Below are 25,025 nucleotides of genomic sequence, written 5' to 3'. Positions count from 1 at the left end.
CTAGATAATTATAACGTTTTTGTTATTGGTTGCCTTGCACTAAATTACATGGTTTTGCTTAAGGCCTAGTAAGTCTGGCTTTGCTTGAATGAATTAGAATTACCTTTACTCACCAATTAATTAGCATGGACAGGAATTTTACTTGGTAAATGGTGCTGCCACAATAAACTGAACATACAGACAGAAGATAAACAGGATATACAGACCAGATATGTAGAAGGCTTTGCCATTCAAGTGGGTAACCAACCCATCACACTCTACTAAAATATTTCTAGGGGAGTTTAAATACGCCAGGGGCTTATTCAAATGTTCACATCATTCAGAGTGTACAGAGAGGGATATATTTTGTAGAAAAGACATGATTCTTCATTCAACCTGATAGAAAGTCAGGTCTGGTTATAAAAAACACATTTCTACGTGAACCGTTGCAAATGTGACTTGGTGAATAGGCCCCTTCAGGTGAGTCCGACTGAGACAGTCTCTGGCTGGGTAGACACGGCAGTGGTGACGGGATGTGGCTGGCTCCAGAATGAAGGGAACAGGACCAGACAATTGTGCCAGTGTGCTGCCTGCAGCCCAGCGATGATGTGGCATCCTTCCCTCTCACTCTCTCTCTAGCCCCCCTCCCCTCTTGTGCCCCACCACCTTTCCTACCAATGCCTACTCCCCATAAAACTTTCCCAGCCCTTCCACTACCCCACCCAGTGTAGGTTACGCACACAACCTCCTGTTATTAACCGTAGCAGAGCCCCCACACACACCACCCAGACAGAGAGCCTTGTATAAACAGAGGCACTCTCTCTGCACTCTCGCCCACCATCTCCTACCAAATACCACACCACACCGGCCGCCGACAGCCTCCACACACAGAGGTATGTTTCTTCAGGGTTGTGGAGAGAACTCCAGGTACATACAGTACAGTCTTTCAGGTGGATAGAGCGAGGGCAACATTTTTGCAGATTTTCCATGACTCTAGTACCTACATCACTGGTAACCTATACGTGCCTTCAGAAATGATTTATTCCCCTTGACTTCTTAAAAGTTTTGTTGTTACAGGCTGAATTCCAAATGGAATAAATATATAAATATCTACCAACCCACCAATCAATGACCAAAGAATGAACAAATGTTTTTATAAATTTAATCAAATTTATTGAAAATTAAATACAGAAATATCGAATTTCAAATAAATTCAAATGTTATTAGTCACATGCGCCGAATACAACAGGCGTAGTAGACCTTACAGTGAAATGCTTACTTACGAGCCCCAAACCAACAATGCAGTTAAAAAAAAATATGGATAAGAATAAGAAATAAAAGTAACAAGAATTAAAGAGCAGCAGTAAAATAACAATAGCGAGACTATATACAGGGGGGTACAGGTACAGAGTCAATGTGCGGGGCACCGGTTATGTTGAGGTAATATGTACATGTAGGTAGAGTTATTAAAGTGACTATGCATAGATGATAACAACAGAGAGTAGCGGTGGTGTAAAAGAGGGGGAGCAATGCAAATAGTCTGGGTAGCCATTTGATTAGACGTTCAGGAGTCTTATGGATTGGGGTAGAAGCTGTTTAGAAGCCTCTTGGACCTAGACTTTGTGCTCCGGTACTGCTTGCCGTGCGGTAGCAGAGAGAACAGTCTATGACTACGGTGGCTGGAGTCTTTGACAATTTGTAGGCGCTTCCTCTACACCGCCTGGTATAGAGGTCCTGGATGGCAGGAAGCTTGGGCAAGGTGATGTACTGGGCCGTTCGCACTACCCTCTGTAGTGCCTTGCGGTCGGAGGCGAGCAGTTGCCATACCAGGCAGTGATGCAACCAGTCAGGATACTCTCGATGGTGGAGCTGTAGAACCTTTTGAGGATCTGAGGATCCATGCCAAATCTTTTCAGTCTCCTGAGGGGAATAGATTTTGTCATGCCCTCTTCATGACTGTCTTGGTGTGCTTGGACCATGTTAGTTTGTTGGTGATGTGGACACCAAGGAACTTGAAGCTCTCAACCTGCTCCACTGCAGCCCCGTCGATGAGAATGGGGGCGTGCTCGGTCCTCTTCTTCCTGTAGTCCACAATCATCTCCTTTGTCTTGATCACGTTGAAGGAGAGGTTGTTGTCCTGGCACCACACGGCCAGTTCTCTGACCTCCTCCCTATAGGCTGTCTCGCGTTGTCGGTGATCAGGCCTACCACTGTTGTGTCATCGGAAAACTTAATGATGGTGTGGTGTTAATTTTTATCCTGAAAACCCCCCAGTCCTTAACGATTACAAGTATACCCCTAACATGATGTAGCCACCACTATGCTTGAAAATATGGAGACTGGAACTCAGTAATGTGTTGTATTGGATTTGAACCAACATAACACTTTGTATTCAAGACAAAAAGTGAATTGCTTTGGCACATCTTTTGCAGTATTACTTTAGTGCCTTGTTGCAGACAGGATGTATGTTTTGGAATATTTTTTATTCTGTACAGGCTTTTTTCCCACTCTATGTTAGTATTGTGGAGTAACTACAATGTTGTAGATCCATCCCAGTTTTCTCTATCACCGCCATAAACTCTGTAACTGTTTTAAAGTCACCATTGGCCTCATGGTGAAATCCTGAGCGGTTTCCTTCCTCTCCGGCAATTGAGTTAGGAAAGATGTCTGTATCTTTGACGTGACTGGGTGTATTCATACACCATTCAAAGTGTAATTAATAACTCACCATGCTAAAGGGATTTTCAATGTCTGCTTTTTTTAACCTATCTACCAATAGGTGCCCTCTCATGAGACACTGGAAAACATCCTTGGTCTTTGTTGTTAATATGTGTTTCAAATTCACTGCTTGACTGAGGGACCATACAGATAATTGTATGTGTGGGTACAGAGATGAGGTAGTCATTCAAAATCATGCTCAACACTATACCGAGTGCACACCGAGTGAGTCCATGTAACTTATCATGTGACTTGTTAAGAACATTTTTACTCCTGAATTTATTTACTTGCCAAAGGGGTTGAATATTTAGACATTTCAGCTTCACATTTTGTATATAATTTGTAAACATTTCAAAAACATTAATCCACTTTGACATTATGGAGTATTGTATACAGTGGGAGAACAAGTATTGATACACTGCCGATTTTGCAGGTTTGCCTACTTACAAAGCAATGTAGAGTCTGTCATTCACCACCACCCTTTTTTATTCATAGGTACACTTCAACTGTGAAGACGAATCTAAAACAAAAAATCCAGAAAATCACATTGTATGATTTTTAAGTGAATTAATTTGCATTTTATTTGCATGACATAAGTATTTGATCACCTACCCAACCAGTAAGAATTCCGGCTCTCACAGACCTGTTAGTTTTTCTTTAAGAAGGCCCTCCTGTTCTTCCACCATTACCTGTATTAACTGCACCTGTTTGAACTCGTTACCTGTATAAAAGACCACCTGTCCACACACTCAATCAAACAGACTCCAACCTCTCCACAATGGCCAAGACCAGAAGAGCTGGGTAAGGAACATTCAGGGATGCATAAATGTAGACCTGTAAAGGAGGGATGGGCTACAGGACAATAGGCAAGCAGCTTGTGAAAAAGAAGCAAAAAACTGTTGGCACAGATTATTAGAAAATGGAAGAAGTTCAAGATGACGGTCAATCACCCTCGTCTGGGCTCCATGCAAGCATCTCCCACCTTCGTGGGCATCAAATGATCATGGAATGTGAGGGATCAGCCCAGAACTACACGGCAGGGAACCTGGTCAATGACCCTGAAGAGAGCTCGGACCACAGTCTCAAAAGAAAACCATTAGTAACACACTACGCCGTCATGCGATTAAAATCCTGCAGCGCACGCAAGGTCCCCCTTGCTTCAGCCAGGCATGTCCAGGGGCCCGTCTGAAGTTTGCCAAATGACCATCGGGATGATCCAGAGGAGGAATGGGAGAAGGTCATGTGGTCTGAAATGTGAAGGACAAAAATAGTAAGAGCTTTATTGCTCTAAACTCCACTCGCCGTGTTGAGGAATAGAAGGATGAGCTACAACCCCAAAGCAACACCATCCCAAACCGTTGAAGCATGGAGGGGGAAACATCATTCTTTGGGGATGCTTCTTCGGCAAAGGGGACAGGAGGACTGCACCCGTATTGAGGGAGGATGGACGGGCCATGGTATCGCGAGATCTTGACCAACAACCTCCTTCCCTCAGCTAAGAGCAAAATTGAAGATGGGTCGTGGCTGGGTCTTCCAGCATGACAAACGACCCGAAACACCACAGCCAGGGCAACTAAGGATGGCCTCCGTAAAAGGCATCTCAAAGCGTCCTGGAGTTGCCTAGCCCAGTCTCCAGCCTTGAAACCCAATAGGAAATCTTTGGAGGGAGCCGAAACGTCCGTATTGCCCAGGGGACAGCCCCCGAAACCTGAAGTCTGGCAGGAAGGTCTGATGGAGGAGTGGCGCAAAATCCCCTGCTGCAGTGGTGTGCAAACCTGGTCAAGAACTACAGGAAACGTATGATCTCTGTAATTACAAACTAAGGTTTCTGTACCAAAATATTAAAGTTCTGCTTTGGCTGATGTATCAAATACTTATGTCATGCAATTAAAATGCAAATTAATACTTAAAAATCATACAATGTGATTTCTGGATTTTTGTTAGATTCCTTCTCTCACAGTGAAGTTCTACCTATGATAAAAATGACAGACCTCTACGATGCTTGTCAAGTAGGAAAACCTGGCAAAATCTTCAGTGTATCAAATAAACTTGTTTCCCCACTGTATGTAGATAAGGGTGACCAAAAATATTAAATGAATACATTTTACATTCAGGGCTATAACACAAATTAGTGGAAAAGGGTCCAAAGGGTGTTGAAACTTTCTTTGAAGGCACTTAATCAATTTTTCATTTACATGCCAGAGAAATGCTACACATTATGTCCATGTTTCAAAATTCCTTCTTGTTTATCTTCTGTTCGTGTCATTTTTGGAACTCTATCAATGGCCACACAAACAGTCGTTTACAGTTGATAATTATTACAATAGTGGAACATTCACTGACTGCATTATGCAAATTTCAAGCTTGTGAACACGCGCCATTTTTTATAAGTGATAATTCTTTAAATTAGGATTGCATTTCCCCATCATTTCATCCACCCTCTCATGCACACACACAAATAGTAGTGGGTGGAAAAAAACAAACAAGTACAGTTCTCAAACCCCGCAGGACACCCAAGACCCACCTTAGCCCTTTACTTTCAGCCCTGCCTCATCCACCCTCTTCTTCTGTCACTTCAGCAAGCCCCCAACCCTCCGCTGATTCAATCACATCTCATGATGTGCAATTCAATCTACTTCTAACACTGTTCTCTGCATTCCTATCTATCCATTAATGTCATTGTTTCTGTCCCTCTTGCTGTAATTCTTTACTCAACTTTCGCACTTACTTCTCTCTACCTGTTCTTATGCCTATTTGCCTGCTTCCGTCCCCCCTCTCTGTCACTATCACAAAACCACACTCAGTCTCCAATCTGTGTTGTTTCTCTCTGTCACTATCACACATCTATGCATAGCTGTCTCTCACTATCCAAACTTGCATCTGATCGTTCTGTTTCTCTCTGCTCACGATCTACCACACTTCAGCTTCACTCTGTCTGTCTGGTTTCTCTCTGTCCACTATCAAACACACTCAGCTCATTCTGGTCTGTCTGTTCTGTTTGTCTCTGCTCACTATCACACACTCAGCTCAATCGCTGTCTGTTTCTCTCTGATCACATCACACACCAGCTCAATCTGTCTGTCTGTTTGCTCTCTATCACTATCACACACTCAGCGCAATCTGTCCTGCTCTGTTTCTCTCTGATCACTATCACACACTCAGCTCAATCTGTCTGTCTGTTTCTCTCTGTCACTATCACACACTCAGCTCAATCTGTCTGTCTGTTTCTCTCTGTCACAACATCACACACTCAGGCTCAATCTGTCTGTCTGTTTCTCTCTGCCACTATCACAAACACACTCAGCTTCAATCTGTTCTGTCTGTATTCTCTCTTCACTTATCACACACTCTCAGCCCATATCCTGTCTGTGTCTTCTGTGTGACACCTCATGTCATCTATGTCTTTTTCTTCCGTACGCACTATTCACTCAGCTCAATCTGTCTGTCTGTTTCTCTCCTGTCACTCATCACAAGCACTCGGCTCAATCTCCGCTGTCCCTGTTGTTCTCTGTCACTATTACACACTCAGCTCAATCTGTCTGTCTGTTTTCTCTTTTCACTGCATCACCAACACTCAGCTCAATCCTGTACTTGTCTGTAGTTCTCATCTTCAATCTATTCAAAACACACTCAGCTCAAATCTGTCTGTCTGTTTCTTCTTTTGTCACTATCACAAACACCACTCCAAGCCTCAAATCTGTCGTTCTGTTTGTTTCTTCTCTCTCTTTCCAGATTCTCCGTAGTATAATACATTCATCTTTTTCACTCTGCTTCCTTCTCATTTCCTTCCCCTCTTATTCCGTCTGCGTTTCTAACTCTCCCTCTCTCATTGCCTCTGTGTTACCATTGCCCCTTCCAGCATACGATGGATGAGTGGTTCTTGTAAGGCCAACTCCAAAAACATCCTAGTTTAAATTCCATTTTCTATATGGATACTGTGCAGTAAAACATGTGACATAGGTTCTGTTAGAATAGCCTATAGGAGGTGATAAACAAAATGGTCCCTACTACCTTTATCATCATACTTAATCTGTAGAACAAAATAAACAGTTGTGCTTACTCTTGGAAACATTTCRTATTCCCACACTCTAACTGCGTAGTTATACAGTCTCCATACAGAGTGGAGTGGAAATCTGACAAAGTAAGCCTACAGTACTAGGTGTATCAAAATATTGAGAAAACAATGACTTGAGTGACATTCTTTATCTTTTGTCTACAGGTTGGTTATGAAAAAACATGTAGGGTATTGGTCTATTTGTTGATACACATCAGTTCCTTACATGTGTTTGGTACAAATGTTTCCCCATACAGGTCAAGTTAAGACTGTGATTGTGTGAGCGGTACATGATAATATAYGATACCGGTGCAAAACCACATGCTAAGTATTGGAACCAGCACCTTATCAACTTGCTGACCACAACTTTCCGGTACTCTTCCAACTCATTATACTGTAGCTACATATTGTCCACGTTATAGTACTGGGCTAACTTCATTTAAGTAAACCTGTTTAGAAACTATTGCAGACTAAAGTGGCTACATTTCACTGTTACAAGCATGTTGTGGCATTAGCTGGTTTACTGTCTATGCCGATTGTTTTCTGCGCCACACAAGACCTGTCCTCGCATAAGCAGACACAGGACTAGTAGCGCCTGGTATAAAGCACACAGTCATATAAAAATGAACATTCACTAACCCTTATAAAGGCCGTTCATAAAGCTATAGCACTACTTAGATACTTCACAAATCAAATTTATCAAAACCTATTACAAGAACAGTAGGCTTTGTCCAAATTGGGCAAAAAACCTGATTGCCACCCACATTATAAGAGCCATATGGACAATTACGAATGTAACTATATTGCTTATAAATGAGATTAGATATTATTAACATGATTTCGTTATTTATGCACTATTGGTTAGTGCCTGTGAAGTTAAAAAGCATTTCAATACACTCGATAAAGGACTAAGGCCATCCAGTTGTATTTGCGCCGACGTGATCAAAGTAATAACATTAACTTGAATTTGAGAATACTCACTGCTGTAGCGATTATCTGGGGCCAACCCGGGTAACGCCGGCCGCCTCCCAACAAGGTCTCGAACCACGGTCTGAACCTCTTCATGAGGTTGCTATTGTAGGTGTTGGGTTAAGGTCACTACATTACCCCCTTCCTTCGGGAGAGTGTGTCCCCATGCTTTTCTTTACCAAGTCCCGCARGTGTACATGCCTCCCCCATGGCCTCATGGGCTCAATCCCAATTCTGACACCAACGTAGCGAATTCAGGGGGGTAGCCCCAACCGGTACTCAAACCCTTGTCAAGTGACAGTKAAGCTAACACCTTAAACGTTACGCCAAGAGGTCCAAAAGTCTTGATGATCGAGGTCACTAGGTATTGGTTTAAGGTTGTTACATTTAAGTAATAGTGCCAGAGAAGTTTGGAGGATATATTGGCATGGGTGTTTAGGGCATTATCACTTTTATACAACAGGTTACCAACATATTCAAATAATGATTTACATATTTTTATTAAAAACYTTATTTTGATTAATTTATTCATACTATTTCATCCTTCCACAAGATATAGTCCCGACACAAATCTAGGGTTGCTACCCAAGCCGGCTGGTCGTACGTTCTATTGGTTCGGTTGCCAGAGATACGCAACCCAGTTGTTTAGTCTTTTTGTTCTGTATCTATGGACGCGACTCAGTTGTTCGTTCTAAATGTTTCATTGCCATACTGGCTGGCAACGTTCTTATCCCTTGCTTGCTAGCTAGCCAACTACAGCTAACTTACAGTCAAACAGTGCAGCCAGAATAACAGCAAAGTAGCTACATTTGCGTTTGTTTAATTTGTTTTCTAGAGACATTAATTTGGATACATCCATAACAACGAGCTAATGATGCGCGATTTCGACTGCCGTAGAAAATGTGCTCTCTCGTCAGGACACTTGTTCAGAGGACCTAGCCAACAACACGGCTAACACATTCACTTCAAACCTAAGCTGGAAAGACAGCAAACTAGCTGTACTTTGTTTAGTTTTACCTGTTAACTATTGATAGTACTTTGTATATARCCATACAAATGATGCTGATTCATGATTTTCGACTGGCTGAGAAAAGCTGCCTGCCTGTCTGTCTCATCCCAACTCCCGACATGTTCATTACTATGGGACATCTGGAGATCTAATTTAAATATTGAAACAATGTTGCAAATGTTGGAGAGACAGACAGCAAGGTTTATACAAATATCTGCTGTTGAAAACTAAATGTTAGTCTAAAAGAAATGTGAAATAATGTCTAGCTGCTTTTAATAGTGGAGAGCAAGTTTATAAAGTGCCTGGCTGGGTTGATGAGAGTAAATAGGCATTTTAACGTCATAGATTTAGCCGATGGWAACTTGTGGAATAGACACCGGTTGAAATGCGGTTTTAACCAATCAGCATTCAGGATAAGACCCACCTGTTAAGCAATAAGGCACGAAGGGGTGTGGTATATGGCCAATATACCACGACCAAGGGCTGTTCTTACGCATGATGCATCACAGAGTGCCTGGTTACAGCCCTTAGCCGTGGTATATTGGCCAAATACCACAAACCCCTGAGGAGCCTTATTGCTAATATAAAGTGGTTACCAATGTAATTAGATCAGTAAAAATAAATGTTTTGTCATACCCGTGGTATACAGTCTGATTTACCACGGCTGTCAGCCAATCAGCATTTTCGAGCTCTGAATGCTGATAGCCGTGGTATATCAGACTGTATATCACGGGTATGACAAAACACTTATTTTTACTGCTCTAATTACAGGCCTTATTGCTTAAATAGACTAGGTATTATAAAGGATTTATGAAGGCTTCAGTTATGGTTCATTCTAAGTGGGACATACAATTAATTAAATGACGAGTCATTAATGACCATTAGGCTACTTCTCAACAACAACAAAAATTATATACCATTTAACCTATATGCAGTGGTGTAAAGTACTTATGTACTAAAGTACTACTTAAGTAGTTTTCTTGGGTATCTTTATTTTACTATTTATATTTTTGACAACTTTTACTTTACTACACCCCCCCCCAAAAAAAATATATGTACTTTTTACTGACACCCATACATTTTTCCTGACACCCAAAAGTACTCGTTACATTTTGAATGCTTAGCAGGACAGAAAATGGTCCAATTCACACACTTATCAAGAGAACATCCCTGGTCATCCCTACTGCCTCTGATCTGGTAACTCACTAAACACAAACGCTTTGTTTTTAAATTATGTCATTGTTAGTGTGCCCCTGGTTATCCGTAAAAAAAAAAAGAAAAGTTTAATGGTACCGTGTGGTTCGCTTAATATAAGGAATGTACTTTTTAGCAATTACATTTACTTTTGATACTTAAGTATATTTAAAACCAAATACTTTAACTCAAGTACTACTTTACTGGGTGACTTTCTCTTTTACTTGAGTCATTTTCTATTAGGGTATCTTTACTTTTACTCAAGTATGACAGTTGGGCATTTTTTCCACCAATGCCTATGTCAAATCAAATCAGTCCAATTCCTACCAGTGTGAAAACTTGAAAGTAGCCTACTTCACCTTCAACAGTGACAGCGCTGATCGTATCAGACTTCTAACCATTGTTTGATGAAGTAGATTTGGTAAACAAACATGTCTAGCACTTTATCCAGATAATTGCTATTATGTAACTTATCAGTTAAAGGTTTTAATTGGAATGAGGCTATAACGTTTGTTAGTTAACGAAATACACGTATAAAGGTCACCCAAAGCGCACTATACAGGAATTATTTTATAAATGCATTGAGGCTACACCATTTCTAGCCTAGGCAGCTCTAGCACTCTGGGTTGCGTGAGCTACAACATTTCTATACATGCTTATGCAATTAGACAACTTTCAAAATCGTTTTTATATTTGAATATGATGTTTCAAATATGTGTATGTATATCTTACCGTCTGCTGCTTTTTGACACCCAACATCATGCACTAGGCTAAGGTTAACCCCAATGGACTGTTGACCCGMAGAGTATAAGCTCCAATAACCGGTAGGAATGTGTCGCCTCGCTGGAGTTACTTGACAACTTTGACGATAGTCATCTAAGAACAAGGGCTGTTGAAAGACCTCAAGACACGTAGCATTCCACTGGCCCAGCCTCCAATCCTCCTCCAGGGTTCAGAAATCTGCATATTCCTGAATGCCAACCAATGTATCGAGATTACGACAGTGCGGGGCTGAGCTTCGGAACCGGTGAATTTACATAGGGTTAAATTGCAAGTAGAAGTCAACCAGACTATTCTTATGTAGTGTTTTTATAAAGATTGAGGGCAAACCAACTAAAGAACAATGTCACAACGGTAAAACTTTGCCCTGATGTCTGACTGAAAATGAAATACATTTTAATAAATTGAAATGTAAAGAATTTGGCATTTATTTTTCTACATTGCAAAGAAAAGGACAACCATTCACAATTCACCGTTCACACTTCCAATTCAAAAGTTTCAACAAAATAAACTAGCCAGTGTAGTTCAAATTATACTTTAATAATAATCAAGTTATACAGTATTAGAACAATTAGTAGGCCTAACTTCTGTAATATCTAGCAGCAGGACATTATATAAGCTACATAGTCCTTGTCCAGAAAACACAATTCTGGCCTATACCRCCACAATAGGTGTACGAAATATGGTAGAATCTCCACTTCATAAAAATAAAAAAAATAATTCATAATGACTACACCTATGCGTTCTTCTCAGGTCTACACAAGTACATGGAGGATAGGTGTTGTTTCTGGAGAGGGGCAGTGTATCACCTACTATGTACAGTAACTGTCATTTTTGGTCATAAGCTATATCCCGTTTGATTTGACGGATTCTAGTAATACTTCTGTATTGGTAGCAGTGGCAAGCTTACATTAAAGTCACAGCACTTTTGGTGGATTGATCTCAACACAGGAGGTTGGTGGCACCTTCATTTTGGAGGACGGGCTCGRGGTAATGGCTGGAGTGGAATACTATCAAATACATCAAACAGATAGTTTCCATGTGTTTAATGCCATTCCATGCGCTCCATTCCAGCCATTATGAGCAGTCCTCCCCTTAGCAGCCTCCACTGGATCTCAATTGGTAAATTTGTTCCGATTAATCTGTTTTGTGTCTCTAATACTACCATACATTTGAATAAACGGATGTTGTGGCCTTGAACAGAGTGAATCATAATTCCATTCCAACATTGCGCATATACACAGAAATTTCACACTCAATCAAATTATCTAGCCATAGGAGTAAAGTGGCGCTCTACCACAGCAGCTCACCACATTGGTCTAACCATATCTATAATATCATAGCAACTATTGTTTTATTATTTGTGTATTTGAGGCATTCTACTGCACTGTTGGAGTGAGTAACATAAGCATTTCACTGCACCTGCTATAACACTTGCAAATCTGTGTATGCAACCAATAAACTTTGATTTGAATACACATCAGAGACACACTTTACTGATGAATGACACCTGTTGATAGTGTTGACTCCCTCATTTGGATGGGAACAGTTGGCACTCCTTCTCAAAGTCGCAGCCCTGGAGCAGMTCCCCGTAGTGGTCTCTGACATCCTGGTAGAGCGGGGCTTCCTCCMCTCCCTGGTTGGCAGCCAGGCCTGGGAAGGCCATGGGCCTCTCGTTGAGCAGTGCCTGCAGACGGAGGTTCCCACTGCAGTCATACAGCACAAGGACCAGGTTGGCAGCGTAGGGCATCATGCGGCTGGTGCGGAAGGCACGCTGGCCCTGGGTGACATAATTGTTGGAGGTCAGGGGCACGCTGTCCTTGAAGAAGCCCAGCAGGGTCAGCAGAGGCAGGAGAGTGTCAGCGTGACCCACTTGGATGGTCGCTGCTTCTGTGACATTACTGCCAGATCTGAGGGACAGAATGGGACATGTATACTTCAGGAGGGTAATTATTTATTTGCGTCAGAAGAATGTGGTATGTAAGTGAACAAGAACTTGCTTGACCAGAGGCAGTGAATTGCAAAACACTAGTTGTCATACACTAGTCTACATATACTCAAGGGGGTGTCAGTTTTGAACGATTTGTATTTATGTATGGAATGCAGGAATTGACCYCATGGTTTTAGAAAACATGTTGACCCTGCATGTTGCCCTGTACTAAATGCAAGCTTTTCCCTTTGCCGATGTAGTCATCATTCATGGAGTCTGAAGGAAGAAACCACATGGAAAAAGTGGTGAGCAAGTTAGGTCCAAAAAACTGATTTTCATTAAGTCAAATGAATTTATTAAACCTAACATGAAAGTGCATCCTTGTAGCTGTGTGGGCTAATATAGTCCAAATGTTTMCCTTGGAGTAAGTTGAGCCAATGTCTAGGGTAAGTTGAGCCAATGGCCACCATACCCTATTCAAATGATGATTGCATTCTCAGTTTTATGCATTCAAACATTAGTATGCATTAGTATTTTTACAATGTGTCATGCATATGAACAAAATCTGTATGGTTACAGAGCAGACATTGTGCCCCGTGTATACAAACGTAAAACAAGCAGGGGTCTAACGCCCCTTGAGGTTCTTGAGAGAGCAGCCAAGGAAGTGAGAYAAGGGAAGAAGTCCATTCGAGCAGCAGCAATGGATGATTTTTTWAATTTAGTGACACTGAAGAGTTAATAAAAAAAGAAACAAACAGACATGTACCTGTACGACAGGCTATGATAGATTAGCAGAGACACACAAGGTTTTATCTGATGATGGAGTCTYAYCTTGCTAAAAATTTCAAGAATTTCACGGACCAGTTTCATSMGCTTAGTAACCTCAAATGCAGAGATCTTGCCTACGAATTGGCATATCGAAACAAAATCCCTGTCCCAGACAACTGGTATGGAAATGGAAGGGTAAGCGATATTGAACAGCGATCTACATCGAAATGTAGACATACATTTAAGATATACAATATACCACAGCCCCATTCTATGACCTACTAGCACCATCGCCCACTGTCACAGYACACAAGCACCCACTTACCCCAAGYCGGCTCAATCTACCCTGGCCTATGCTCAATGTACCCCATACCCGGGGTAAGTTGTTCCAAGAGAACACTTTTTTTTGGACAAACTATGTTTTACAAACTGTTATGTTTATATTCATTTTTTATTATTTTCAAGGATACCCAACATCCTGAAATATGTGTAGATATCGGTTAGAAAGAGTACTATATTTCCCTTCACATAGTAAGGCGGAATGTAAAAAAGGGCRCCATTTACCCCACTCTACCCTACAGTGTTCCACTGACTGACAAGAAACCTTGAGATTATGTGGCAGGTACATAAATTCACTTTATTTGAAAAATCAAATCAAATCAATTCTCCTCTTACCTTTACAACAGAGGAGTACCACAACTCACAGATTCATATTCTTATGAGTTCTATGATCATATGTGCTGCTACATGCACTGCGCGTGCAACACAGCATGACAGACACATTCATTCTGTAACAGAAACATGTCACCACACCCACACGTGTGGGTGTGGTGCGTGAACCACAAAATACAATTTCGTCACAGTCCAGGGAAAAGGCACACACACACACCCACACAACAGGATCCTGACCAGACAAAAAGGTCTGCAAACTTCTATGATGAGCTGCTATGGATGGGTTTTTAACCCTATAATGAGTATTGAATAATGTGGGATGTGGATTGCCCATAATCCTACCCCCATATGTATGCGCTTTGGTTAAACTTCTCTCAGTATCATGTATACATCACTGACAGTTTGAGGACTTGGCTAAACTAGGATGTATAACAGGACACAGGGTGCAAACGAGAAGGGTCATGTGTCATATTCTATTGACACGTTGACAGGTTATTTTCTAACAGTATTTCTAACAGTTGCAATAGATACTGTACCGGGCCGTTGTTTGTATAATATTACAGTTTAGTCCTAATCGGTTTTGTAAGTATCCCTTAAAAAACGACAGTTCACTCCAAAATTAAAGTTTGTCAGATCTTTCAGACCTCAAGTACCATACCACTTGAATTTTTGGTCCATTGCGAAACATACATTTGTCTTTTCGCGGTCTTGTTTTTTCCCCAACAACCCAGACACAACCCAGACACTCACAAGAGGCTGGAAGCAGCACAGGGTCAGCCACAGAGCAGCATCCTTGAGCAGGTTAGGMGATAAGTGCTTTGKTCAAGGGTACAACAACACAAAGGCAACCTCAAGGCTTCCGCAGCCCCAGGCAAAGTGGTCTTGCATTGAGATACGTCCACTTCCCAGACATCTGTTGAGTAGAATGGAATCAATGGAAACGATAAGCACTATAATTTCCAGATTTTATTCTGTSCTTATTTGTTTCCATTCATGTGGGATATAAAGACACAGACCAACACAACCAATGGCGTGGGACAACAATTCATGTTTACATTACACTACATTTCGGTACACTACATTTCGGGTTTGTAAACGTCTGACAAACTTTGATTTTGGAGTGTCCTGTCCTTTTAAACACATATAGCCTAACATTATTTTTTAACGTTAGTTACATTTTTACKCAAAGGCCATCCACTTTTAATCCCTTTGCTATACTGGTGAATGACATGAAGCCTGACACGTGAGGCTAACCAGTCCCTCACCTGATCTCATTGGCCGCTCTATCCAGACGGCTGAATACATCATGAAAGAGGATGCAGCTCGACTTGCTGTTGATGTCATGACCATAACTCCTTTTCCAGAACTGCTTCAGGTCATTTGCATATTCCAAAACCTGTTTGTGAGGTAAATGCTGTGTAAGTATACCATGGGATTAGATGGTGTAGGCTTTGTGTGGATACCACGTTAGATAGTTTCCATATACATTAACCTGTTAGTGGGGTAATTGCTGTATAAGTACAGTGCATTCGGAAAGACCTGGACTTTTCCCACATTTTGTTACGTTACAGCCTTATTCTAAAATGGATTCAATAGTTTTTTTCATCAATCTAAACACAATACCCCATAATGACAAAACAAAAAAGGGTTTTTAGAAATGTTTGCAAATTTATTACAAAAAAGAAACTGAAATATCACATTTACAAAAGCATTCAGATCCTTTACTCAGTACTTTGTTGAAGCACCTTTGGCAGCGATTAAAGCCTGGAGTCTTCTTGGGTATGACACTACAAGCTTGGCAGACCTGTTTTTGGGMAGTTTCTCCCATTCTTCTCTGCAGATCCTCTCAAGCTCTGTCAGGTTGGATGGGGAGCATCGCTGCACAGCTATTTTTAGGTCTCTTTTTTATTGAACTAGGCAAGTCAGTTAAGAACAAATTCTTATTTACAATGACGACCTACCCCGGCCAAACCCTAACCCAGASAACGCTGGGCCAATTGTGTGCCTCCCTATGCGACTCCCAATCACGTCCGGTTGTGATACAGCCTGGAATCGAACCAGGGTCTGTAGTGATGCCTCTAGCACTGAGATGCAGTGCCTTAGACCGCTGCGCCACTCGCAAGATGTTCGATAGGGTTCAAGCCCGGAKTCTGGCTGGGCAACTCAAGGACATTCAGAGACTTGTCCCGAAGCAACTCCTGCYTTGTCTTGGCTGTGTCCTTAGGGTCGTTGTCCTGTTGGAAGGTGAATCTTCGCTCAGTCTGAGGTCCTGAGTGCTCAGCAGCAGGTTTTCATCAAGGATCTCTCTGTACTTTGCMCCGTTCATCTTTCCCTTGATCCAGACTAGTCTCCCAGTTCCTGCCGCTAAAAAACATCCCCACAGCATGGTGCTGCTACCGCCATGCTTCACCGTAGGGATGGTACCAGGTTTCCTCCAGATGTGACACTTGGCATTCAGGCCAAAGAGTTCATTCTTGGTTTCATCAGACCAGAGAATCTTGTTTCTCATGGTCTGAGAGTCTTTAGGTGCCTTTTGGAAAACTCCACACAGGCTGTCATGTGCCTTTTACTGAGGAGTGGCTTCTGTCTGGCCACTCTACTATAAAGGCCTGATTGGTGGAGTGCTGCAGAGATGGCTGTCCTTCTGGAAGGTTCTCCCATCTCCACAGAGGAACTCTGGAGCTCTGTCAGAGTGACCATCGGGTTCTTGGTGACCTCCCTGACCAAGGCGCATCTCCCCCGATTGCTCAGTTTGGCCGGGCGGCAAGCTCTAGGAAGAGTCTTGATGGTTTCAAACTTCTTCCATTTAAGAATGATGGAGGCCAKYGTGTTCTTGGGGACCTTCAATGCTGTAGAAATTTTTTGGTACCCTTCCCCAYATCTGTGCCACGACGCAATCCTGTCTCGGAGCTCTACGGACAATTCCTTTAACCTCATCGCTTTGACATGCACTGTCAATTGTGGGACCTTATATAGACAGGTGTGTGCCTTTCCAAATAATGTCCAATCAATTGAATTTACTACAGGTAAATCAAGTTGTAGAAACATCTCAAGGATGATAAATGGAAACAGGATGCACCTGAGCTCAATTTCGAGTCTCATAGCAAAGGGTCTGAATGCTAACGTAAATGTGATATTTCATTTAAAAAAATATATATATATACATTTGCAAATGTCTGAAAAACCTTTTTTTGCTTTGTCATTATGGGGTATTGTGTTTTGATTGATGAGGGGAAAAAAACATATTTTAGAATAAGGCTGTAATGTAACAAAATGTGGAAAAAGTCAAGGGGTCTGAATACTTTCCGAATGCACTGTATACCATGGTATGTAGGGTAGGCTTTGTATGAATACTTCGGTGAGTGATGCCCTCAGATAGACAARCTCTCATTGTGTAGAGTCGTGGTAGGATTTCCCCTAGGCCACCTGAGAGCTGGGCCAACTTACCTTATAACACAGGACACACCCACATAGCCCAGCTTCTTATTGACTGAATGTAAGACATCTATTCATACTGTAGATTAGGTGAGGATATTGTAAATAATACATTCATCATGTTTTAGATTAATGTCCTATCAGCAAAAACACTTCACATAAAAAGGTCAATGYATTACTAGTTAGGCTAGATGCATCTAATTCATCTCTCCAATATTGATGAACTTAATGTTTTTGATCACTGCTTAAAAAAATWGAGTTCCCCATAAATAATAAATGGCTCCATTTTCACTTGAACTGGTCAATACTCTGCAATGACGTAAAATGATTACTACTGCAGGGAATACAGTTGACGTACCAGTGCATCTGCCTCATCAAAGAGTTGACACCAGGGGGAGTTGATGGTTTTGATGGCCAACTCGTAAGCACACAGGTAAAATGCAGCCTCAGCCATGTCTACAGGGGYAAAGTAATGGCAAAGTGATCACAGGAGCCATTACATTTTAGTCATTTAGCAGACACTTATCCAGATCGACTTATTGCACAATTAGGGTTAAAGGCCCAGTGCAGTCAAAAATGGGATTTTACTGTGTTATATATATACAAAAGTATGTGGACACCCCATTCAAATTAGTGGATTTGGCTATTTCAGCCACACCCGTTGGCCACACAAGCTCACAGAATGTGAATCGCCCAACATCAGTGACCGACCTCACTAATACTCATGGCTGAATGAAAGCAAGTCCCCATAGCAATGTTCCAACATTAGTGGAAAGCCTTCCCAGAAGAGTGGASGCTGTTATAGCAGCAAAGGGGGACCAACTCCATATTAATGCCCATAATTATGGAATGAGATGTTCGACGAGCAGGTGTCCACATACTTTTGGTTAAGTAGTGTATTTTAGAGCTGGGACAATAAACAGAAAATGATTGACACCAACCATACCGATCACATATCGCAGGCATTTTGCTGATATTGTTCATAACGATAATGTGAAGTATGAAACAAAATAAGTTTGCTAATATGGGTGATTGTTAATGACACAAATGATGGCTACAACCATCAAACTAGTAGTAGTAGTTTAAAGTATTTTTTATTTTTTTTTAACTGTGGTTCACATTAATGTTATAAACTTATCGTTCTATTTATCGTTATCGGATCAATTCAGGCAATTTATCGCAATGTGTATTTTTGTGCATATCGCCCAGCTCTAATATATTTCCACACCATGATGTTGGAATAATAAATGTGAAAATTATGATAATGCCCTTTCAGTGTAAGAGCTGCTTGAAAAGACCGCCAGAAATTTCAGCCTGTGAGTTTTGACCTGCCTGGTGACATCACCTGGCAGTAAATTAGTTAACAGACCAATAAGAAAGAGAGATCCAAACATCTCTGGCAATAATAGCTAGTTTTCCCCTCCCKACTCKGACCACTCCCTGACAGTCCTAGCTAAATTCTTGCTTGAGAAATTGCTCTTTGCTAAGAAGCATTTTTTCCCCTTTTTMACTATTTTAACTGAAAACAATTAGAGCCCGACCGATATATAGGTTCACCGATATTATCGGATAATATTGGCCTTTAAACGCTACATCGGTATCGGCCAATAACTCCACRGATAACCGATATTCAATAAATAGGATGAAAAAAGGGAATCTCTTGCTTACAGCGCCTTCAGAAAGTATTTACACCCCTCGACTTTTTCCACATTGTTGTTACAACCTGAACTTAAAATTGATTAAATTGAGATTTTTATGTCACTGGCCTTCACACAATGTCAAAGTAGAATGATGATTTTATTTTATTCTTTTACAAATGAATAAACAATAAAAAGCTGAACTGTCTTGAGTCAATAAGTATTCAAATCATTTGTAATGGCAAGCCTAAATAAGTTCAGAAGTAAAAATGTACTTAACAAGTCACATAAGATGCATGGACTCACTGTGTGCAATAATAGTGTAGAACATGACTTTAGAATGACTACCTCATCTCAGTACCCCCACACATACAATTATCTGTAAGGTCCCTCACTTGAGCAGTGATTTTCAAACACAGATTCAACCACAAAGARCAGGGAGGTTTTCCAATGTTTTGCAAAGAAGGGCACCTATTGGTAGATGGGGGGGGAAAAGCAGACATTGAATATCCCTTTGAGCATGGTGAAGTTATGAACTACACTTTGGATAGTGTATCAATACACCCAGTCACTACAAAGATAAAGGTGTTCTTCCTAACTCAGTTGCCGGAGAGGAAGGAAACCACTCAGGGATTTCACCATGAGGCCAATGGTAACTTTAAAACAGTTACAGAGTCTAATGGCTGTGATAGGAGAAAACTGAGGATGGATCTACAACATTGTAGTTACTCCACAATACCAACCTAATTGACAGAGTGAAAAGAAGGAACCCTGTATAGAATACAAATATTTCAAAACAAGTATCCTGTTTGCAACATGGCACTAAAGTAATACTGCTACAAATGTGGAATTTTTTTTTCTTCACTTTTTGTCCTGAGTACAATGTGTTATGTTTGGGGCAAATACAATAAAACACATTACGGAGTACCACTCTCTATATTTTCAAACATAGTGATGGCTGCATCATGTGTATGCTTGTAATCGTTAAGGACTGGGGAGTTGTCTGGATAAAAAAWKAAAAAACAGAATGGAGCTATGCACAGGCAAAATCCTAGAGGAAATCCTGGTTCAGTCTGCTTTCCACAAGACACTGGGAGATGAATTCACCTTTCAGCAGGACAATAAGCTAAAACACAAGGACAAATCTACCCAGGAATTGCTTACCAAGAAGACAGTGAATGTTCCMGAGAGGCCGAGTTACAGTTTCGATTTAAATCTACGACAAGACCTGAAAATGGGTTTCTAACATTGATCAACAACCAATTTGACAGAGCTTGAAGAATTTAAAAAAGAATGTGCAAATATTGTACAATCCAGGTTTGCAAAACTCTTAAGACTTACCCAGAAAGACTGTAAGCTGTAATTGCTGCCAAAGGTGTGCCTACAAAGTATTGATTCAGGGGTGTGAATACTTATGTAAATTAGATATTTCTGTATTTWATTTTCAATAAATTAGCAAAAATGTCTAAAAACATGTTTTCGCTTTGTCATTGTGAAGTATAGTGTGTAGATAGGTGAGATTTTTTATTTTATTTAATCAATTTTGAATTCAGGCTGTAACACATCAAAATGTGGAATACGTCAAGGGGTATGAATACTTTCTGAGRGCACTAATCTGAAAACTTGCGGCCATTTTCATGATGTGCCATTATMGTCACAATGTATGGAATCAATATTTGAAGCAGTTATTGGACAATTGCTCTTTTGGATGGCAATGTATGWGAATTCAGTGTGGGAAAATGACACTAATTCCCCCACTGTAAAACAYTACATTGGCAGATATATCGGTATCGGTACGTTTCCCCCCCCAAAATACAGGAATCATATTGGACCCCAAAAAACATATAGCTCGGTCTCTAAAAACAATCACAGTAAGGTACTTAATTGTTACCCAGAAATTATTTGATATTGAGATAAAAAACGGCTCCATTGGACCTTTAATTGCCTTGTCGACCTGGGGATTCGAACCAGCGACCTTTTGGTTACTTGTCTAACTTTCTTAACCGCTAGGCTACCTGCCGCCATTCCATGTAAAAATTTAAATAATTATTATAATTGATATAAAACAAAGTAAAAGTCCTGTATGGCTTAGGATTAACAACACATTTCCCACTRAGTTTTACTTTTCAAATAATAGAAACATACAGGTATTCTTATTTCAATGTCCTCACTTCTCAGATGCTCATTGATGACATTCTGACAAAACCATTCAGTTGAGGGAATTGTATATGGGAGTGCTTAACTGTTTTGTACTGTTAGTGAGAAAACAGCCCCATCTAGTGTCTAAATATCCTGTAAAATGTTTGCAATCAAGCAGATCTGAAGGAGATCCGTTCATTGTATAGAGAACATGAGCAACATCATGAGGATAGCCCTCTCAGTAATAATAGAATAGCTATAAAATATTTACTATCCACTGTAGAAGACATTTTTGTTTCCCAACGTTCCTGTGACAACTCACACACAAATGTATACACACACACACACACACACACACACACATAAATAGAGATAGAGACAGATAGGCTAGAGATGGAGACCTGATGTAATGTGGCTGTAGGGGACCAGGAGCCGGTCTGCTATCTTTTCCTGCACCCTCCTCATCTCTGCACTGGACGTGAACTTGTCCAGCTCAGCCATGGCTGACTGGTTCTTGTCGACAGTCTCCACAAACCTGGTGCAGCTGTCAAAGAACCTCATCAGTGCATCGTTCACCTCGTAGTCAATCTCTTCATCTTTGGAATCAAACATAGAAGGCACTGGTCATTCAAAGGGAGATCTTCAAAGTTTTGAAAATTATAATAATATTAAGGTCAATGAAAGTGAATGAAAAGCACAAATGAAAAGCTAGTGACAAGTTCAGAACATTTTTTACAGCGTTATCGATAGTGTTATAACCTGCATGTTATGATACAGTAAGACATGTTGAATTGCTTATAATTTCACTTCCAAAAGACTGCAGGCCAATGRAATATCATGAAAAATGTACACTTATGACACAATATCATATCGGTATTACATTTACCTAGCGTGGGTGTTGTTTCTGCTCTCCTGCCAACTCATGCCAAACAATTTGGGGAATTGGGCTTCCATGGAACATGTTGTCCGAGGACGCAACAGTAACCAATGGGGTCGGAGCTTAGCGAAGGGTCAATTGTTTAGCTTGTCAATGACAAATAGTGTAAGCAAACACACAAACAGATCTGGGACCAGCCTAGCTGAGGAACGCTAAACTCTGTTCACTTATTCTAAGCGGTTGAGTATTGATAACTGGTCGCGTGATTTATCAGTCTACACTTGTAAAAATGTCAATTCTGAAAATTGTACCTACATTTGTCCTGTACAACTGTGGTCCTTCTGTGGGGTGCTGAAATTCATACTTTTAATAAAAACTTTTATCGYATACAACCACTGATTTTCCCCCCTAATTTGTGTTGCTCAACTGCAGGTGTAGCGGCCTTGAGGTACTACATACACTGAGATTAGCAGTGTACATTTTTTCCCCACAGTGTGCCATCACAGCAGCATGATTTGTGACCTGTTGCCACAAGAAAAGGTCAACCAGTGAAGAACAAACATCATTGTAAATACAACCCATATTTATACTTATTTATTWTCCCTTTGTATATCGTTACAACACTGTATATATACATAATATGASATTTGTAATGTCTTTATTCTTTTGGAACTTCTGTGAGTGTAATGTTTACTGTTCATTTTTATTGTTTATTTCACTTTTGTATATTATCTACTTCACTTGCTTTGGCAATGTTAACATATGTTTCCCATGCCAATAAAGCCCATTGAATTGAATTGAATTATTTAGCGTGGATGCCACGTTCAAGACAACTGGGAACTCTGAGAAAACGTTTTGAACAGTCATCCAACTCGGAATTCCAAGTCGGAAAAGGSGGCATCTTTCTTAAATTCGGAGACATTCCGACCCTAAAATCAACTGACGTCATGATTTGACCTCGTTTTTRCCCCGTGTTCCCASTTGTCTTGAAAGCACCATATGTATCGACTGCTGTTGTTGATAGCAAAGATTATGGATATACTGACAAGATACCTCTCTCTACCCTAACAATGGGAGCCACAAAGCAACTCGGCGGGTTCTCTAGCTCCCGCCTGTCCCTTCTTTGGATTGGTGGATACTTCCCATTATTGTAATATTTAAAAAATATTCGATGAGGGTTGATTTCATACCATTAATATGCATAGCAATCTCGAGACAACTCCGAAATAAATTGTATAAAGTTGCCGGGATGTCAAGTGTCCTTGTCAGTACACGCTTAACAACTTAAGCATTACGAAACTTTTATTCGATCATTCACGCAAATAACCCATTCGATTTTTTGTTGACCAAATTCGACACACTGACCTCCATACAAAAACTCGCTTGGTGGACGAAACGYAYAAAAAAAACGCCACCTGCTGGAGGGAAACAGATATCCCGCCGACTTGGGCCACTCTCTTCCTCTCTGTTACTAGCAAATTGATCAGTTATCGATCCTCAACCCCGCCTCGATATAAGAACGTAGTTGAGCTTTCCTCAAATACGACCAGGCTAACATTGACCTACTTAGTAGATATATGCCTTATGTCTTGCAAATAATAAAGAGTTTTATGCAATATGCTTGCACTTTGACACGATGCTATCATACAGACATCGAGTAGGATTATATCTACCTTCTATGTCCCAGAGCTTTGCCAGTCCTCCCTGGAAAGAAAGGGTGCTGTTCACACACCTGTGCTTAGAACTGGTCATGAACTTGATGTGACCATCTTGTAGCTTCTCCTTAGATATCAATGATGGGAATAACTTGGACAACCTGACTGCCAAATGCCTGTGGTCGAGGACTCCCTTCTGAACGAGACGGCCATCCATCTCATCAGTGTACCACATRTTCCACTGCGTAATTTCACGCAACCAGCGCTCCTCTCCAGAGGCCTTCTGTACAACAAGATTGTGAAGTTCTCGCATCTTCTTGACGTTTTTCGTCGTCGGGTACCTTGAACCGTGCCGTATGATAGCGGTCAGATGAATTTCGCGACATTCTGCAGATGGAGGCTTTACAAGAGATTTGTTTACAGCGAGTATGTCATCAATGAGGTAAGGGTTCACTTCCTCATATCTTCCTTTTGTGGTGAAATATTTAGCAATCGCTGGAATATCTGGAGTGTTCAGGACATTTCCCCATAATGAAGAACACGAGATGTAACTAAAGAAGAAATGCGCACTAATAACTTTCAACGGAATGGTAAGCAGCATAGTTACTTTATTTCGCCAAAAACGTATCAGACAATTCCTGCCCTCAACTCCAGGCGTGCATTACCATTCCAGTTGTGTTAAATATTAATCAGCAGGCCTATTGGTATCTTTCCCGGAGTTTTCAGGTCCATGGCCTACTGTACAGAACACTTTAGGATTTCAGTCATTCAAACTATGGATGGATAATTTGGTTCTGATAAATTGAAATACTTGTATGTCCAACTGGATTGTCAGAGCTCTGTCATACCCCTGGAGCTAGACCTAGGGGCAATCTATTAAAACATGTAGTTAGCAATTAAAGACATACTCCTGTACTTTGGCGACTAAGAACGTATTTTTTAAACCCCACGCTTTGGGCTGGTTGTGTAAGTAAATGTGTAGTTCATACTCGCATAATCTATGAGCAGAATTACTGTTTTACCTCAATTAACCACGAAATCTCTAGTTTCAAGGTGACAGTTTTCTTGAAGCTGTGCCGCCGCCATTTACCCTACATTTAGCCCCACATGGGCCAGCTCCCTAGTAATTTGAGTTCTAGCCTATGAGCTTCAGCCCCTCGCATTTTAGTGACGGCTTGCAAGAGGCCAGTCCAGCGCCATCCAATGAGG

General features: G+C 40.9%; 2 protein-coding genes across 2 annotated transcripts in view; both read right to left on the bottom strand.

Moving 5' to 3' along the window:
• LOC111951906 (bifunctional 3'-phosphoadenosine 5'-phosphosulfate synthase 2-like) overlaps positions 1-10,835 on the bottom strand; it is a 22,155-nt gene extending 11,320 nt beyond the window's left edge. Inside the window, 1 exon segment of the mRNA XM_023970243.2 lies at positions 10,656-10,835. Coding sequence (XP_023826011.1) covers positions 10,656-10,685 — 30 coding nt within the window. The 5' untranslated portion in view covers positions 10,686-10,835.
• A 767-nt stretch (positions 10,836-11,602) lies between these two features.
• Positions 11,603-24,505, bottom strand: LOC111951788 (multiple inositol polyphosphate phosphatase 1). Its single transcript, XM_023970003.2, has 5 exons — positions 23,835-24,505; positions 21,686-21,880; positions 17,867-17,964; positions 15,339-15,469; positions 11,603-12,613 (listed from the first exon to the last, which is right to left on the bottom strand). The coding sequence occupies exons 1-5, from the start codon at positions 24,415-24,417 to the stop codon at positions 12,235-12,237; spliced, it is 1,386 nt and encodes a 461-aa protein (XP_023825771.1). The 5' UTR covers positions 24,418-24,505; the 3' UTR covers positions 11,603-12,234.
• Between the last annotated feature and the right edge of the window lie 520 nt (positions 24,506-25,025).

The sequence above is a fragment of the Salvelinus sp. IW2-2015 genome, linkage group LG25 (assembly GCF_002910315.2).
Source record: "Salvelinus sp. IW2-2015 linkage group LG25, ASM291031v2, whole genome shotgun sequence".
Taxonomy (NCBI): Eukaryota; Metazoa; Chordata; class Actinopteri; order Salmoniformes; family Salmonidae; genus Salvelinus; species Salvelinus sp. IW2-2015.
The sequence above is the reverse complement of the archived record's forward strand: the minus strand, read 5'-3'. Positions and strand labels throughout refer to the sequence as shown.